This window comes from Mauremys reevesii, linkage group 1, assembly GCF_016161935.1.
Source record: "Mauremys reevesii isolate NIE-2019 linkage group 1, ASM1616193v1, whole genome shotgun sequence".
Lineage (NCBI taxonomy): Eukaryota > Metazoa > Chordata > Testudines > Geoemydidae > Mauremys > Mauremys reevesii.
Window position 1 is genome coordinate 119,832,954 of NC_052623.1, and position 17,392 is coordinate 119,850,345.

A 17,392-nucleotide genomic window follows, 5' to 3' on the forward strand; every position below is an offset into this window, starting at 1 on the left:
TGAGACTGAAAAATGTGCCATACGGAGACTGCCATGGTCACCTAATTAAATGTCTTGTGAATGTTATTTGCTTTAAATGAGTTTTCACACAATCTTTTTTTTTTTTTCTATTCAAGATTCTTTTCTGTCTAAGCAGATCGGTTAACTTCTAAAACTGGAACATGAGAACTTAGTTGCAAAACAACTTCCGTCTTAAATAGCAACACATCTTAGACTTATGACCACAGGAAAAAACAGTACTTTGCCTTTAGCCTGTGATATTCGGTTAGTCTAGCCTCTCATCTCTGCATCCAGTCATTTCTCAAGTAGGCATTAACTCATGTTAAAGGTCCACTGCAATATTGCCAGCCCCAGGTGTTCTAAAACCAGGCCCCCAACTCATGGCAGTGGCTTAATAATCATGAGATTTTAAAGAAATAATAAATTATGGGGTTTTTTATTTGCCTTCTGCTTTCTGACCCTTTAAGATAAGCTCAAAAAGATTATTCTCCATAACCAGGTGGGCTAGAAACTTACTTTTTAAAAATTCATAAATAAAAGCTGAGATTATCACATAAGAAAATGATTCCCCAAGGCCTAGGCTTTAAGAAAGCCAGCAAATACTATGCGGGTTGGTAACATTTTGTTTGAATGGGCTATAACAAAGTTTAACTTTTTCAACATATGAATGGATCAGGGACATAATTCCCTTTGTATATTAACTCTGCTATAAAAAGTCTCTGATCAGCTGACTACATTATCTTCAAAATGAAAATTTTTCCAAGGCTGAGAAATAAAGACGCTATTGCCACACAAATGGTATTTACCCCTCTTACACTTACCTTCAGCATAGAAAACAGTTCCTTTGATGGTCAATTACTGCACAAGAGTCCACAGTGATGTGAATTAAAGTAAGCTGTAATATTATGGTACCAAATTTATAGTTTTTACTGCATGACAAATGTGGTATATAGAAAAATACACATCAGAAAACGTGCCTGATTTACCATTGCATTACTGCAGTTTTACTGACATAATTCAAGTGAAATCAGTGGCCAGAGCCATTGATATGCTCTGGGCTGCTTTGTGCCGCTCAGCAATGCCAAGCATCGCAATCATACCAGTGAATCTGGCTCAGTGGAGTTACAACAGTATACAGCTGGAGTACTGCAGTGGTAAATCAGGCCTTTTGCAAGGGGTATTTTATTCTTTATTGGGATAGTAGACCTAGTACCTCAAAAGCCCTGTCTGCTCTCTCAGATCCTCAGGACATGTAAATCAGTGTAGCTCCATTGACTTCAATACACCATTCCAGTTTACACAAGCTGAGAAACTGGACGGCTGTATTTACTTCTATTAAAAGTGTTTTAAGCTGACTGCAATCTAACACTGACCTCTATTTAATAATTCCATTCACCCACTAGAGGGTGATCTGATTCTTCTTTACAAACAGAAAAACAGATCAGTTCTCAGAGATGAATGTTTCTATTTTATTCCAACACATCTTTCTGAATATTCTAATGCAACACATTTTGGGATACATACATGACAGATATCTGGGGCAGGATTCTCTATTTAGAAATAGATATTAAAGTAAAGGGAGGGGTAAATTTGCCAGGGATCCAATCAAACAGGCACAAACTCAGAGGAAATCTGATCTACAACTGGCTGAATTTGTACATTTTCAGCTAAGACAAATTAATGTCAAACATATTGTCAAATATAGCTGGTCAGGGGAAAAATATTCCACCAAGAAATTTCACCAAAATAGCTGAAAATTTAGACAATTTGTCAAACAAACAAAACAAAAAAACCTGAAAACCCACGATGAATTTTCAACTCTCTCTACTTAAAAAAGCAAGTAAACTATTATTTACAGATAGAAACAAGTGTGTTGTCTTTGCAACATTTTGACCATTCAAGAAAACCTATTCACACAAGAAAACCCTTCTTATCAATACAGAAAAAAAAAATCTGGACTTTCAGGCTCTTCTATGAGGAACCTTATAACACACATGCTTTTTCAATCGCTTGTAAGAATTTCTCTCTTATTTTCTGCATAGCTTGCTCTTTCCCATGTTCACATGCAAAGACACACATAAGAGGCCCCTATTTTCTTGCAAGAGCTGATAGACGTCATTGCTTGATTTTCAATTAAGCAAACCCACAGATTCTTCTCTGAGTTTTACAAGATCTTACTGGACCAGAATCTGGAATTATTCTTGCAAACTCTCATGAACCTAAGAGAAAAAGATACCTGAAACAATCAAGCATACAAAATACCCTATTTTACTTCAGAATCCAATATCAAGCACAGCCACAATATTTAACTATTCACAATTAATTTTGCTGATTATTTTGAAAATGTAGCAATTGTCATTAAAATCATCTTTCTGTAAATTTAGCTTTAAAATTTTAATTTTAAGAAAATGTTTACAGTGCAATGAAAGTACACCAGAGTGATATTTTAATTTCTTTTTTTTTTGACATTACAGAGATAAATTCACTACCTATATAAAGAATGTATTTTTATTCACATTTCAAATTTTTTATTCCAAGCATTAAAAAATACATAAGCAGCAGCATCTAAAGCATTTCTTAATTATTACTAGTATGTTGTTATAATTTTATTTATAATGGCATCTCATTGTGTTATAGGAGCCTCCCAAAACCGGAAGAGTCCCAGTCCCTAAAATGAAGAGCTTACAAACTAAGCCTCTGATCCTGCTATCAGATACATGTCAATGTAGCACAACAAAGATAGTAGAACCCAGAATTAGAACCAGTATTAGATAAGATATAGTGAGATGATAAGACAAGAAGGAGAATTTAGGGGACGAAGACTAGAGCGACCACCAGTTAGGCAACATGGTTACTTCACAGAATGATGAAGTAAGGAAGAGGATTTTAGTTTGTTACCATTCTTTTAAATTTTGTGTAGAGTAAGAAGGAACTATATCCTGATATTTACAGAAAGCAAACCGGAGCAGACAATTCAAACAGACAAAGTAACAGTATTTAAGAAAATTACCTATTTACACTGCATGGTTGAGTTGCGAAGGCTTGTGTCTCAGCGGCATATGGTACCTCACAAGTTTCCAGAATTTAGAGTTGGATGCATGTGGGCATTCTTTGTGCTTCTCTTTCCATTTTATGGTACCTTGCTGCTTGATGATGTACCTGAGGGATTCTTGCAAGCCCTCATAGTTCCCAATTGTCTCCATTTCAAGGAGGATCACCTTTATATTGTTCTGAATGAGGGCATTGTATAAGGCAATCTGATGTTCATAACCAAATTCCTCACACTGAATTAGCTGTGGTGTTAGAATGATTATCAGTCTCCTGCTCTTCTGTATTCTCATTTCTAATGCACTGGCTGCATCTAATAATATGCAAAAAAAAAATCACAAGATTGTGAGACGTTTACAGACTCCTCTCTCCATATATATTTTCACTGAAAATAACCTGTCTCACTTTAATCTGCATTAGTCTCTCATTATGAATAGAAGCTGAAAAGCATACAGTAATCAAGGGTTTATTGCAAATGCTCTCTTTATTTGAAACCTTCATACACTGAGGATTCTTAACTACCAGTGCCCACTATTTAGAGGGCATTTCTAATTTTGGTGCTTTACATAGTTTTGAAAACCTAAGGTAAAATTCAATGGATAATTGAGAATTATATCAGAAGTTCTCAAACTGATTCCCATGGAGAACTGGCTGGCTATATACAGCTCTGAACTGCATAATCAGCTTCTCACATATTTCTTTTCAGGAGTGCAGACATATGGTACAGTCAGATTAATAGGCTTTCACTCCTTTGCTACTCACTCCTGGGATTCTGGGAATGATACAAGGATGTTGCGGCATTGGATAGGTGATCCATATCATACCAGTCATTTCTATGCACAACTCTCCACAATCTATGGGAAATTCTCTTTAAAAATAGATGGAACAATATGATCCAGTTTTATGAAGAAAGAAAAAAAATTGGTAAATGATCCAGTACACACACACATAGAGCCATACTTTCCTCCTAATCTGTGTGTATAATTTCAGTAGAAGTTGTGTACAGAGTTCAAGAACATGGTGTGGGCTTTTAAGACTATTATCAGAATTGGGTTGACAAAACGAACACAGACAAATCCATATTAGTGCAAGAAACATCCTGTCTAGTCTACAAACATATGCAAATCCTAAGGAGACATGCAATAGCTGTGTTTTTATTAACAAAATCACAGCTAAACTACTGTAGATCTGAGAGCTGAAATTTCATTTTGGAACATAGCATTTGTCAAACCAGATTTGACCATTGATTCACAAAGTCCAGGATCCTGCAATTATCAGAGATCAATATTTGACATTTCACAGGAAGACAATATTCCCCTATCATCAGCTGGGGTCATCCAAGTGTGCCCTCAGCTGGCCAAAAATGGACCTATTGGTCCAGTCACAACTATACTTCTCTTCAAGTTCTCTTCAATTACTGCACAGAAACCCTTTTTCCGTTAAATAACCCCACTGCTGGTTTATTTATTAGCATTAGAGATAACTCAATCCATCATCTTTAAAGCAGACCTTTGTCATCTCCTACTTCTCCACACCTGGTTCTTCAGCCATTCAGTTATCTTTTCTGGGATGCAGTCCTCAGTTTCCTTCCCAACAGTCAACTGGAAATAATGTTCTCCAATCACAGGAGAGGTGTACTCTTTTTTTTTTTAAATCCTCTTTGAATCTCTGCCCTCTCTGGGCCTACCTTCTTTCCTGAAGAGTTTTCAAACAGCTTCCCACTGTTCTTTTTCTGGCCCCTTCTTGGAGTTCATCTTTCCATACAGCCTTTTAAAAGGGGCCAGACACCCTGTGGCACTCCCTATGCATTTGACCAATTATGCAACAGTATAGTGTATTTGGATAATTAATTTCTTCTCCATCCCTACAGAAAATGCCTTATAGAGTGAGATTTTATTGCCCTTATTTTATCAATCATATCTATCTAAGATTACCAGCCAACAATTATCCAATCCTTGTTTTAAATCTAGTCGTGGCATTTGACTTTTCCTATGCAACTGTATTTCAGTGATAGAGAGTGCCAATGATGAAGGGACTGAAATCAACTGGACTCTTACCTCAAAGTTTTCTGAAGACTAGTGATTACATCAGTCCTTTATTACATGGCCAATGAGTATTTGATTAGTGATTTATAGCCAGATCCTGCTACCCTACTCATGCAAGTTATCCCTCAGGAAACATCAGTGTGCATACAATTATGAGAAAGAGCAGCAGGATTGAATCCTAAACTGTTAGTCTGTGATTTTTCCCTTTTCTGTTTCTTGAAAAGCTGCTCAGATTGGATTTAGCTGTGACTTTGCCACAAGTCCTGAGTCTGCTTCTGAGGCACTGTCCCACAAGCAGAATGTGAACCAGATTTTGCCTTTGGGTACGTCTACACTACAGCTGGTAGTATAATTTCTGGTTTGGCTGACAAACCCGCACAAGCTGTGATTGAGCTAGAGTGCTAAAAATAGAAGCGTAGCTGCTGTGGCATGAGCACCAGGACAGGTTAGCCAACACAAGTACAATCCCATCCGAGATCCCAGGTATGCACTCTAGGCAGCTCATCCTGCCACCTGTGCAGCCAGGGCTACACTGCTATTTTTAGCATGCTAGTTCAATAAGAACTAGTATGAGCACATCTGCTCAAACTGGAATTATACCTCTAGCTCCAATGTAGACACACCTAAAAGAGTCAAAATCTATTTCATGGTTCCCCGTTTCTTCAGAAAGGCGGTAAATAATTTGTGCCTCTAATCTGCAGATTACTGTCCCTGGCACACCAGCCAGCAAAAGCTACATCCTCTGGCTCTGCCCATGTGCTCCTCACCCACCTGTGCAGAGGGAGAGTAGCAGCTCCACAGAGGCTATTCTCACACACTGCTGCCCACAATGTGAGTAACCTGCACACAAGCATAAAGAGACTCCTTAGTCCCCAGCATGGCCTAATACCTAGGATCACAAACCACCCCCAAACCACAAGTCATTCACTGCAAAATAGCTTTTGATCCTTACCTTCCCCAGGCAACATGTCTCGCCCATAAATACACAGTTTATATCCGTGTTTATTTTCTAGAACATCTGGCAAAATCTGGTGAACAAAATATTCCACAAAATTAGCTTCATTAGTGCGATTTTTGGGATAGATAACATATGCATCGTATATCTTCCCATCTGCAAGTTGAAACAAGGGGAAAGCACATTGCTGTTAGTGTGGATGAAAAGTAGTTATTTCAAGAGTTAGAAAAGAAAAATTAATCTTTTGAAATAGATTTAATTAGACCTTTCTGTAAAGCAGAAGCTTGTAAATCAACATATGGATATTTGTAAACTAAAAAAAAGGTGCAGCAATATCATTGATGTTTTACCATTATGGGTGTCATGATTTAGGCCCTGGTCCTGCAAACACTGAAGCACGTTTGGAAATTTACAGTGCAAAAGACTGTCTCCCTAAATTCAACAATCCAGACTAGTCATATAGTAAGAATTAATCAAACCAATAGATGTCAGCATGAATCCAATATAATTTTCAGCATTTGTTCCTTCGGTGGCATCATAAGCCAGTAACACAGTGTTTCTCAAACTGGGGTCGCTGCTTGTGTAGGGAAAGCCCCTGGTGGGCTGGGCCAGTTTGTTTACCTGTCCCATCCACAGGTCCGGCTGATTGCGGCTCCCACTGGCCGCGGTTTGCTGCTCCAGGCCAATGGGAGCTGCTGAAAGCGGCGCGGGCTGAGGAACTTACTGGCCGCCACTTCCAGCAGCCCCCGTTGGCCTGCAGCAGCGATCCACGGCCAGTGGGAGCTGCGATCGGCCGGACCTGCAGACAGGACAGGTAAACAAACCGGCCCAGCCCGCCAGGGGCTTTCCCTACACAAGCGGCGACCCCAGTTTGAGAAACACTGTAGTAACATCCTTTGACATGCTGAGACCAGATAGTACATTTGAAGTCTTTCTGCTTGTGGAAATTACCCCTCACTCACATGATACCTCATGTATCTGTGTGAAAGTACTGTTCACTCAAGCTATGGTGTCGCAATCACATCCAAGGCCTACTTCAAATTCTCCATTGTCTCTGTTATGCCCTTCATCTCCTTCAAACATCTCTCCCTTCATCTCCTTCTCCCCTCTAATCTTAACCATATTTGGTTTGTTGCCATCTCCTCAATCTGACATCTACTTCCTTTCCTGGACTGGTCTTTCCTCCTTTGACTTCCTCCTAAACAAGGACTCTGTTTCCTCCATTTTCTTTTTCCATTTTTAAGTCTCCCACCTGTATTTGACTGTAAATGTTAATGAACTCTGTATGGTGCTTTGGGATATAAAGGAAGGTGCCATGCAAAAGAAAAGTGAATTGCCTTAAGTAAAATAAAGTTAGATAGAAAAGAAGGTGCATGCAATAAATGAAGACTTGCCAGAATTAACTCAGTGCATATTAACAGGTTGGTTTTGCACAAATTTTCATTATGTTTTGCCATAGAGCAGCAATGGCTATATCCTGAAGTTCTTCACTTAGATTACCTGTTAAATAAAAAGTGCCTTCTCAAAGAAACCTTTTAAAAAACAGTTACCTGTCTATTATTTATCTGTGTATTTTTGCTTTGATTTATAAAAGCTATTCTTCTATTAACAGGTGCCCATTCTATTCTCTGGGCACTCTTACAACAATTAATATTGTTAGCCTTATTTATCATATTTGCACTGTCCCTCTAGAGTATTAAACAAGGATTTTCTTTGGGTTGAAATGCTTTTTTTCATAATACACTAAGAGCACTTACACAGAGCCCATGAGAACAAAGGGCTTTACACAGGGACTGCAGGTGGTTAGGGAGCCTATCTAAATCTAACTTACCTCAAGGTTAGTATTTGTACCTCAAAATACACGCCCCCATACTAAATTTAGGAAACAGCCTTCATATTTTATAAAGGGCCTGGTTCTCCACTGCCTTGCCAATTAGCTGGCCATTCACACTTGTGCAAAGTGAGCATGCAACACTGAGAGATCAGAATGTTACCACTTTACCCTTATGTTGCCTGGGTATAAATGACTTCACAAGAAGTAACAGAGTGGAGAATCAGGCCCAAAGTACATGGGATGCAATAAACAGTTATGCAATTAAGCCATTTCAGAGCAACTTACCTCTTGCATTTCCCTCCCCACCCCCTTATCTTTTGCATAATTCTTACTCACCATCCTGGGTTTTGTAGGGTTTAAATATCCCCTGACACAGTAGGACAATATCAGTTCGGAAAAAATGGTAAAGTATGAGCAAGAGGACTATTATAACTAACAAAACAAGAATCCCTATTGTTGTGTAGGTGCTGTGATTATCTCCTGTCAAGAAAAGAAAAAAAAAGACAGTATTAATATTAAAGATGCTAGTAGCTGGGCCCTGTCCTCTGCCTCTCACACAGATCCCGGATAGGATGTTAAGGAGTAAAGGGATTAAAAGAACCTCCCACAGTGAGCAGTAGCTGATGCGTCCAGAAGACCCCACTTTCAGCTCCATTCCAGGAGGTTATGTCAGGGACTGTGTATTGGGAGTGTTATAGTCACTGCATTAAGGGGGCTCCCCACACTGGCCTGCCTCCCACATGCCATTTCAGGGCTGGGTGAGGTTTATAAGCCTTTATCTCCAAGGTATAAAGCAGCTACCATACTAAGCAGGCCCCCAACATTTGTCCTTTCCCATCAGAGGTGAGATCACGGGGTGGAGTGATTGTAGCTGCTTTGCAGAGAGGACCTCACCGTCAGCCCCACCCGCCTCAGATGACATCAGGGGACATGGGGTGGGGAGTGTGGGATGAGGAGATAGCAGCTGGGCTAAGAGAGATCCTGCCTTAGATTAATGTACTTTTTGCTATATCTCCCCTCCATACAAGCAGAATAACAATGCTGAGCTGCATCTAGCCAGGGGTTCTCAAACTTCATTGCATCATGACTCCCTTCTGACAACAAAAAATACTACCCAACCCGGGAGGGGGACTGAAGCCTGAGCCTGCCCTGGGTGGGGAGGGGATCAATGCCAAAGCCCAAGGACTTCAGCCCCAGGCAGGGGGCCTGTAACCTGAACCCCACAGGACTGAAGCCCTTGGGTTTGGCTTCAGCCCTGGCCCACAGCAAGTCTAATGGCAGCCCTGGTGACCCCATTAAAATGGAGTAGGGTTGCCAACCCTCCAGGATTGTCCTGGAGTATCTTTAATTAAACATAATGTCATATGATAAAACCTCCAGTAATTCATCCAGCCAAAGTTGGCAACCCTAAAACACAGTTACGATCCGGTGTGGGGTCCTGACCCATAGTTTGAGAACCACTGATCTATACATTAGCAATTACTCCTGTGACACAAAATGAGGTGGAAGGAAAATTTCTCTCACATCACAGTCTCTATTTTGTTCACCTTTATCAGCCACTGTATGTGAAGCTGTTGAAATAGCTGAAAACATATCTACTGCTAACTTTTTGATGCCACAGCCACTTCTACAATTACATTTTATTGTGATACCTGTATAAGAAGCTTGATTCTTTAGAAAAGTAATTGGACTCCTTGGACCAGATCCTCAGCTGGTGTAAATGGGTGTAGCTCCACAAACTTCAACTTCCTGGATTTCAGTGAAGTTACACCCATTCATGCCCATCACCCCTTAGCTGTTAAAATGTCTGACTCAAAGACAGAGTATGAGTTAGCTAAAAACACACACATGAAATCTAAGAAATATTAACAACTCTGGAAACTAGAGAAGGATGGTACACGTCACTCATGAGAGGATTAATTAAAGACAATATGTACCTCCGTATGAAAACTGATGACTAGATAGGAGTTTTATAAGATTAGTAAGATGTCTGCTTGGGGGTTTCCCCAAGGATCATAAAGCTAGTACAATTCTATGAATAATTTTCAAATTTCTATGGATGACTTCAACCCTCCCAAGCAAATATCTAAACTTTTTAACATGTTCAGTAAATCCATCACATGCATGAAGGATGTTATTTTTATTATCTGGTAGCCATTAAATGTTATTTGCTATAATGAAAAGGAGAGAGGTGATATTTTCTTTTTAGATAAAGAGGTTCTTATATTTCTTGATGTATCAAATGTCACACAGGCCTCCAGAAATAAATTCGTGTGTTAACTAGCAGAATTGCTTACTTTGGGCTTTGAGGCCTTAGTTTTTTATTTCCATCCAAATCACTGGAATAAAGATGGGGAAAATATTTCTTTTTTTATTTTGATTACATTAAAGCTTCTCTTCTTACAGTGGATCAGAGAAGAAGACGACAAATTGGATACTGAAGGTAAGATACCCACCTTGCTGGCTTCCCAAATTTTGATTTTGAATTTATTTATAATACTTCTGGTGTCTGGGAAGATTTTCAGAAGCACCTAAAGTATTTAAATCAGGGGTGGACAAACTTTTTTGGCCGAGGGCCACATCCAGGTGGAGAAATTGTATGGAGGGCCAGGGCAGGGGGTTGGGGTGTGGGAGGGAGTGCAGGGTATGGGAGGGGGCTCAAGGCAGGGAGTTGGGGTGCACGGGGTGCAGCAGGGAGCTCAGAGCAGGGGGTTGGGGTGCAGAAGGGTGTGAGGTGCTGGCAGAGGGCTTAGGGCAGGGAGTTGGAGGGTGGGGTGCAGAAGGGGTTCAGGCTTCGGCCCAGCACTGCTTACCTAAAGTGGCTCCGGGGTGGCAGTAGCACGCACAGGGGCCCCACGCACAGGGGCCCCTGGCCCCATGTCACGCCGCACAGCTCACCACACCCCTGCACGGCCCCTGGGGGAGGGAGCACAGGACTCCACGCACTGCCCTTGCCACACCTCCAGGTACCTCCCCTGAAGCTCCCATTAGCCGCAGTTCCCCACTTCCAGCCAATGGGAGCTGCAGGGGGCAGTGCCTGGAGGTGAGGGCAGTGCCTGGAGATGAGGGCAGCACATGGAGCCCTCCACCCCGCCTCCTCCCAAGCTCCAGTGACGTGGTGCCGGCTGCTTCTGAGAGCGGCACGGGGCTTGCGGCACCACAGGGGGAAATCCCATGGGCCGGATCCAAAGCCCTGACTGGCCGGATCCGGCCCATGGGTCATAGTTTGCCCACCCCTGATTTAGATGCACAAGCCCCCCTGCTTTTTCTTTTTTTTTTGGAAAATTTCCTGCCTAAAGATAACAATTCTAATCAGAATTCAGCTATATGAATCTTTGTTTGTTGATTTCAATCATGGGCTATTTACCCCTACTTACACAAAATTTATCTTTCTAACTAAAATCACCTTTCCCTGTGCGGAACTGAAATATAGATAGATATTACACACTCATAAATGTTTTAAAAAACATTATTAAGGTTAGGCAATGCGAGAATTAAGATTGCCTGTGCAACCTTAATTCAGCCCTTTTGTGCCTAGGCACTATGAGACATTCTTTATTCACATCTTATTTATTCCACATGATCACAGCCTTGTTCTATGCACAGGGTGGGTCTGCTCAATTGATGATCAACTATTTTAATATTTGTATTCTCCTCACTGTTCAGTGGGTGTGGCCCGGGGCCTTATTTGTTGCACACTAGTCAAACCTGTTCTGAAGAAATTATTAGTTTACTCCTGAACTTTTCTCTGGTGATCATCATTGCTGTATTTTAGGGCTTTACAAAACATTAATTCAGGGGTCATCAACCTTTCAGAAGTGGTGTGCCAAGTCTTCATTTATTCACTCTAATTTAAGGTTTCGCGGGCCAGTAATAAATTTTAACGTTTTTAGAAGGTCTCTTTCTATAAGTCTATAATATATAACTAAACTATTGTTGTACAAATAAGGTTTTTAAAATGTTTAAGAAGCTTCATTTAAAATTAAATTAAAATGCAGAGCCCCGTGGACCGGTGGCCAGGCCAGTGTGAGTGCCACTGAAAATCAGCTTGTGTGCTGCCTTCAGCATATGTGCCATAGGTTGCCTACCCCTGCATTAATTCATTAATTTTTACAACACCTCTCTGAGATGAGGGAGTTTTATCCCCATTTTACAGATGTGGAACTAAGGCACAGAGACACTGAGGCCAGAATTATCCACTAATTTTGGGTGCCCACTTTCTGACACCTAGGACCTGATTTTTCAGAGTATTTATCGTTAAAGCACTTTATATGTTCAAAGCACAGCTCCCATTGATTTCATTTCCTGCTGAGAGTGCTGAAGTCAAGTACCCAGAAAATAAAGAACACACACTTAATGACTAGCTGTGAAAAGTTTCGTTTACGTGACTTGCCTAATGTCACATAGGAACTTTGTGGCAGAATTAACTGACACTCTCCTTTTTCTTCCTGCAGTCCCCTGCCTCATTCACTACACACCTTCCAACATCTGCAACAATTGAGGCAGGGGTCTCACCAACAACAGTCTCCTTTACTAGACAGAGTAGGTCCAACCTGTGCACTGAAAGAGGCAGAGGTCCTGTAGAAAAAAGCAGTATGTAAGCATGTAATTAAAAACTATGTCATAATGTACCTGAACAAAGGGGCTGGATTAAGGGTGTGCAGGCAACCTTAATTCTGGCATTTCCTAACTTTTCGGTACTTGACTTTGCAACCTTAATAATGTTATTTTAACAATTTTCCTGCTCTCAGTTGAGGAAAAAGCTGCTCAAGACAACCTGCAGCCCTGGCAAAATTTCAGTGTGCTGCTGTCTTCCTTGTAAGCATAGGGCAGCAGATTTGGGCGGGCTGCCTTTCTGTCATGATAGAAGGGCAGCTGGGCCAAATTTCAGTGAGTGGCACTCTGGCCTGAAGCACGGGGTTGCAAGCCATTCAAATTTGGCCCATCCATGCCGCTGGCATGACAGAGGGGTGGCCAAGCTAAATCAGCCACCCTAGGCAGCTGCCCAGTTTGCCTATAGCTAGAGCAGCCCCTAAGTTCAGGTGCCTGGACCCAGCCCTGGCCCAGCCGCAGAAGCTTACAGCTTCAATTGAAGGGAAAGTTCTGCTCAGCCCAATGCTCAAGTATGCCCAGCGTGGACTGAATCCACGAGGAATTTAGCTGGAAAGCTCTAGCAAGTCTCTACTGAGCATGTGCAAACTGCAATTTTTTCTAAGGTTTATAACTTGGTCCAGTTTGGGAAGATTGTCACAGGAACAGCAAAAGACACATCATCCCTGACACAAAGGCCACCGTATGCCAAATTTCAGTTTCTTGCTCCAAAGCAGGGGGCATTAGAACTTCTAAAATAAAAGGTCACCAAAATTTTTAGCATGGTCAAAACAATGTATTTTCTCCTAAACTCATTTTCTGAAATGGGAAGATCATTTGGGCTGAAATTCCCCCTCACTCCACAAATCAGCCAGAGGGAGAAACCTGGCATGAAATTTCAGCTTAAAGAGTGACAGTTATAAGCCAGTGAAATGGAAAGCATTGAGCTCCGTTAATAATAGGCAGTGCTACCAGTCTCACCTTTAACACATCTATCTATTGAACTATTTACTCTTAGATCTTTCCCCCCCCACATTCATATCCTCGGGCTTTTTAGGAGTTTTCACATTTAAATATCAAATAATTTGCTTTTCTTAATTGTCATAGAACATTACTGTATTTATCTGTATATTACCTTAGTATGTGTAATAGTATCATTACTTAGAGAGAGAGTATTGCAAATACCTCAATACATTTAATCACTGTGAGTGGTAACTGTCAAGATTTTAAAGGCATGCATGGTTTTTTTTGTTATTTTAAACCTTAGAATGTTAACCCTCTTCCATGAAAATCAAGTTCACTCACAAATAAAAAACCCAAGCACAATTATTTGTTCAAATTCTATAAACAAAAACTATTTTCTTGCTTTCTCTTTCATGAGCCTAAACCCTTGTGTTACATTTTAAGCTACAGCCAAGGCAAATTTAAGTAAAACCTCTTAGCCTTCTCCAAGGACACTGGGCCATAACTTAGGATCAAAGTCTTTCCGATATTAGTTAGGCAGCATTCTTATTGCACTGAAAAAGGAGTGCTAGCTCAGTAAAGATTGAAGATTTGGCCCTTGGTATACAAGTTTCCAGCACAGATATATTTCTGCCAAAATAATAATAATAGAACAGACAGAAATTGTTAAACCACTTTCTAGTTCCAAATATTTTAAAATAGTTTCCAATGCGATTTATGACCCACCATTTTTCATTATGACAAAACATTCACTGGCTAATTTATAGCACTGTCAAGTTTTGTTTGTACTTAAATCTAACATCATCTTCATGCACCAAATTGACCATGTTATATCTAGCCAGTACTAAGTACCTGATTCTTCAAGAAACTTGGCACAGGCAGAGCGCCACAGCAGTCAGTGGGGCTCCATGTGGGCATGGGATCCATCCACCTGGCGCCCTTTGGAGGACTGAGGCTTAGGAATTTGCTTTCACCCCACCAGACTAATGTACATTTTAAAAAATGACGGAAGAAACACTATCATTTTCAAAGGGACATTTACATTTATAGTGTGTTTTGGGGGGGCAAATCTAGCCCCCTGCTTCACGTAGCAGAACTGGATGTACCTCATCTGCATGTCATGGAGTCTTGGCTCTATGGCAGTGCATGGGGGTGGTAGATAGGAGAAAAATATAGGTAGGCTTTCCCATCCTACTTGCCACCCAGGGATTTATAGGGATCATGAGAATAAATATCTGGCACAGACTGATACAGAGATTAGGCTAATGCAGCCTTCCTGGAGCAGCTCCACAGGCTGGGGCAGATTTGATAGGCCGCTGGATCTGGATTTGGCTCTGAATTAATTAGCTAAAAGTAAACATTTGAAACGGAAGAGCTTGTTTTATTCCTATTTACAGTTTCGTGGTTTCTTCAGAAGAATGTGAGCCAGAGAGAGACAATGCACTACGGGGCCACTTAGAGCAGGAAGGCAACCTAAAAGCATGAGCCTCTGAGAAAAACCATTCAAAAGCCAGAAAAATAAAGGGGCTGAAAGTATGCCATCCTTTGTCCCTATATGGCTGGGATTTAGAGAAATCTGACATGGTTTCTATACTCTTGATTTTGTTTTTAGGATTCCTACTGGGTACAAGGGACATGAAACAATCAGACATCCAATGGCAACAATCCTTCTCATTAACAACAATACATAAAGATATCATATAAACAATATTATGTACGTATATAAAGACTGTTCTGCCCTGAGGTCTAAATGTCTAAAAGATAGCTAATAAAAAAATTGGGCCCTAGCATCACAGTTCAGCAAATACAGAAGCCTTATAAGGAGCTGTTGACATTGGTATTTGTGCTGGATACACAAGAACTGTTAAAAAGGTCACAAACTTCCTGTGTTTATGAAGTTTATATGCATCAGACAGAAATCTCCACATTGGGCTTCCTGGAACTATGGGTTCAATTCTCAACAGGGCTGATTCAGCCCCTTGTTCTTCTGGGAGAGATAAACTGAGTTCCGTGCAATTTCTGGGCAGGGTACTTGTGAAGACCTTGTACAAGATGATGTAGATGTTTCTGGTTATGGAATTGTTACTTTACTTCATCCTGCTAAAATCAGCACATAAATAGGTTTTTGTTGTTGGTGGGCTTTTTTAAATAACAGCTAAAAGCTGTAGGAACATGGCATTGCTGGCTCTTTACAAAACAACACTAGGAGACAGGCGGTGATAAGAAGACAGAACAGGGGAGTGGAGAGGGACAGAATGATGGAAACCAGCCGGACGATATTTTATAATGGCTTTTGCCTCTAAATTAGAAAGAGATCCAAGTAGCAAATTTTGGATCCATGTCTGCATTTCACTTCCAAATCTATCTTCCAGAGATAAACCTGAGTGCCAGATTCAGTCCTGAACTTTCCCAAGAATTTGAGAAAAAATGAATCTGGTGTTCTGGAAGTAGGCCCACCTCCACTCCGCATGATTTTGGTATCTACAGAAGTAAATATTTTCTAGAGCAGAGAGTGCACAGAGGAAAATATTTTTTTTCCACATTATGGACCTGTCTGTGATGAGGATGAGAAGACACCAGATCAAGATGAAGGGAAAAATGGAAGATATCGCTGAGGGCTGTCTATGATGGTAGAGCCAGAAATTTCCGGGGTGGAACATCTCTGAATGGGCGTGAGGGACAGAGAGATGCCAGAGGCAACCAGTCTGTGAAGAGACAGGGCAGAATTAAGAGGTATTCAAGCACCCAGTTAGTGAACAGGAAGAGATACTGAGATTGGCCTAACTGTGGAAGAGGAGCAGGAAAGGGGGATTAAGAGATATGAGGAATGACCTGCCATTGTGGTGCTCAGAGACCAACACTCCATAAACCGACATATAGACCAGATAAAACATGTCTGTGAATTGACCTCAGAGGATATCAGAGATGGCTTGTCTGGGAATGGGGAGAACATAAGAATGGCCACACTGGGTCAGATCAATGGTCTAGCCCAGTATCCTGTCTTCCGACAGTGGCCAATACCAGGTGCTTTAAAGGGAATGAACAGAACCTTGCAATCACTGAGTGATCCAACCCCTGTCATTCACTCCCAGCTTCTGACAGTCAGATACTGCCAGAGGGAATCCTGAGGATGTGGTGATCGCCCTCTATGGGTCAAAGGAGAGGAAGATGGGAGCATCTGGAGGCAGTGGAGCAGCCTGTTGTTCCTGTGAAAAGGGGTCAGGAGACATCAGGAATGTCTTTTCCATGACCTGGGCTTGAGAGAGGAGGAATCAGAAGATATCAGGGACAAACCATGAATGTGGAGTATGGGATGAGACTTGGTGTTTGAATTAGGAGTGTTTGGACCTGTTGATTGCATGAGAAAGGAATCTTGTGTTTGTGGGGAAAAGGAAGTAGGAGAGAGTAGGATGGAGGACTGGAGCAATATTCACATGGGAGAAAAAATAGCGTGTATGGGGTGGATTAGAGATAGTGATGGAAGGGGAAGGCTAGCTTGGGAGGAAGAGTCACTCAGAGAAGTAGTAGTGGTAGAAGATACAGTGTACGCTGGAAGAGCCATACCACATAAGTAGAGGCAGATGGTGGTGAAGGCGAGGGAAGGGTGGGTAGAGAGGTAGGAGGTAGTTGAAGGGACTCTAGAGCTTCCCAGGAGCTCCTCATTAAAATTCTGGTACTAAAGTGGAAGGACAGTATGGGCAATTTCCCTGCCACTGAAAGAGTTCACCACCTTCTGGATACTTCCAAATCATCCCAGATAGAGCTGATTGCATGGTTTTATGTATGTAGTGTTGTTGTAGTTGTGTTGGTCCCAGGATATTAGAGACAAGGTGGGTGGGGTAATATGTTTTACTGGACCAACTTCTGTCTAAGTTCAAAAGATTGTCTCTCACACCAATAGAAGTTGATCACCTTGTCTCTCTTACATGATTTTATGATATTTGTAATACTACTATG

The 17,392-nt window shown here is 41.2% G+C and overlaps 1 protein-coding gene across 5 annotated transcripts in view; it reads right to left on the minus strand.

Moving 5' to 3' along the window:
- Nucleotides 1-2,498: 2,498 nt before the first annotated feature.
- Nucleotides 2,499-17,392, minus strand: part of IL1RL1 (interleukin 1 receptor like 1) — a 74,752-nt gene continuing 59,858 nt past the window's right edge. For all 5 annotated transcript variants that reach the window (XM_039520498.1, XM_039520470.1, XM_039520463.1 and 2 more), the window contains exons 9-11: nucleotides 8,219-8,362; nucleotides 6,046-6,204; nucleotides 2,499-3,361 (exon numbers count right to left, since the gene is read on the minus strand). In XM_039520498.1, coding sequence (XP_039376432.1) covers nucleotides 3,015-3,361; nucleotides 6,046-6,204; nucleotides 8,219-8,362 — 650 coding nt within the window. In that variant the 3' untranslated portion in view covers nucleotides 2,499-3,014. The remainder of the gene's footprint in view (nucleotides 3,362-6,045; nucleotides 6,205-8,218; nucleotides 8,363-17,392) is intronic.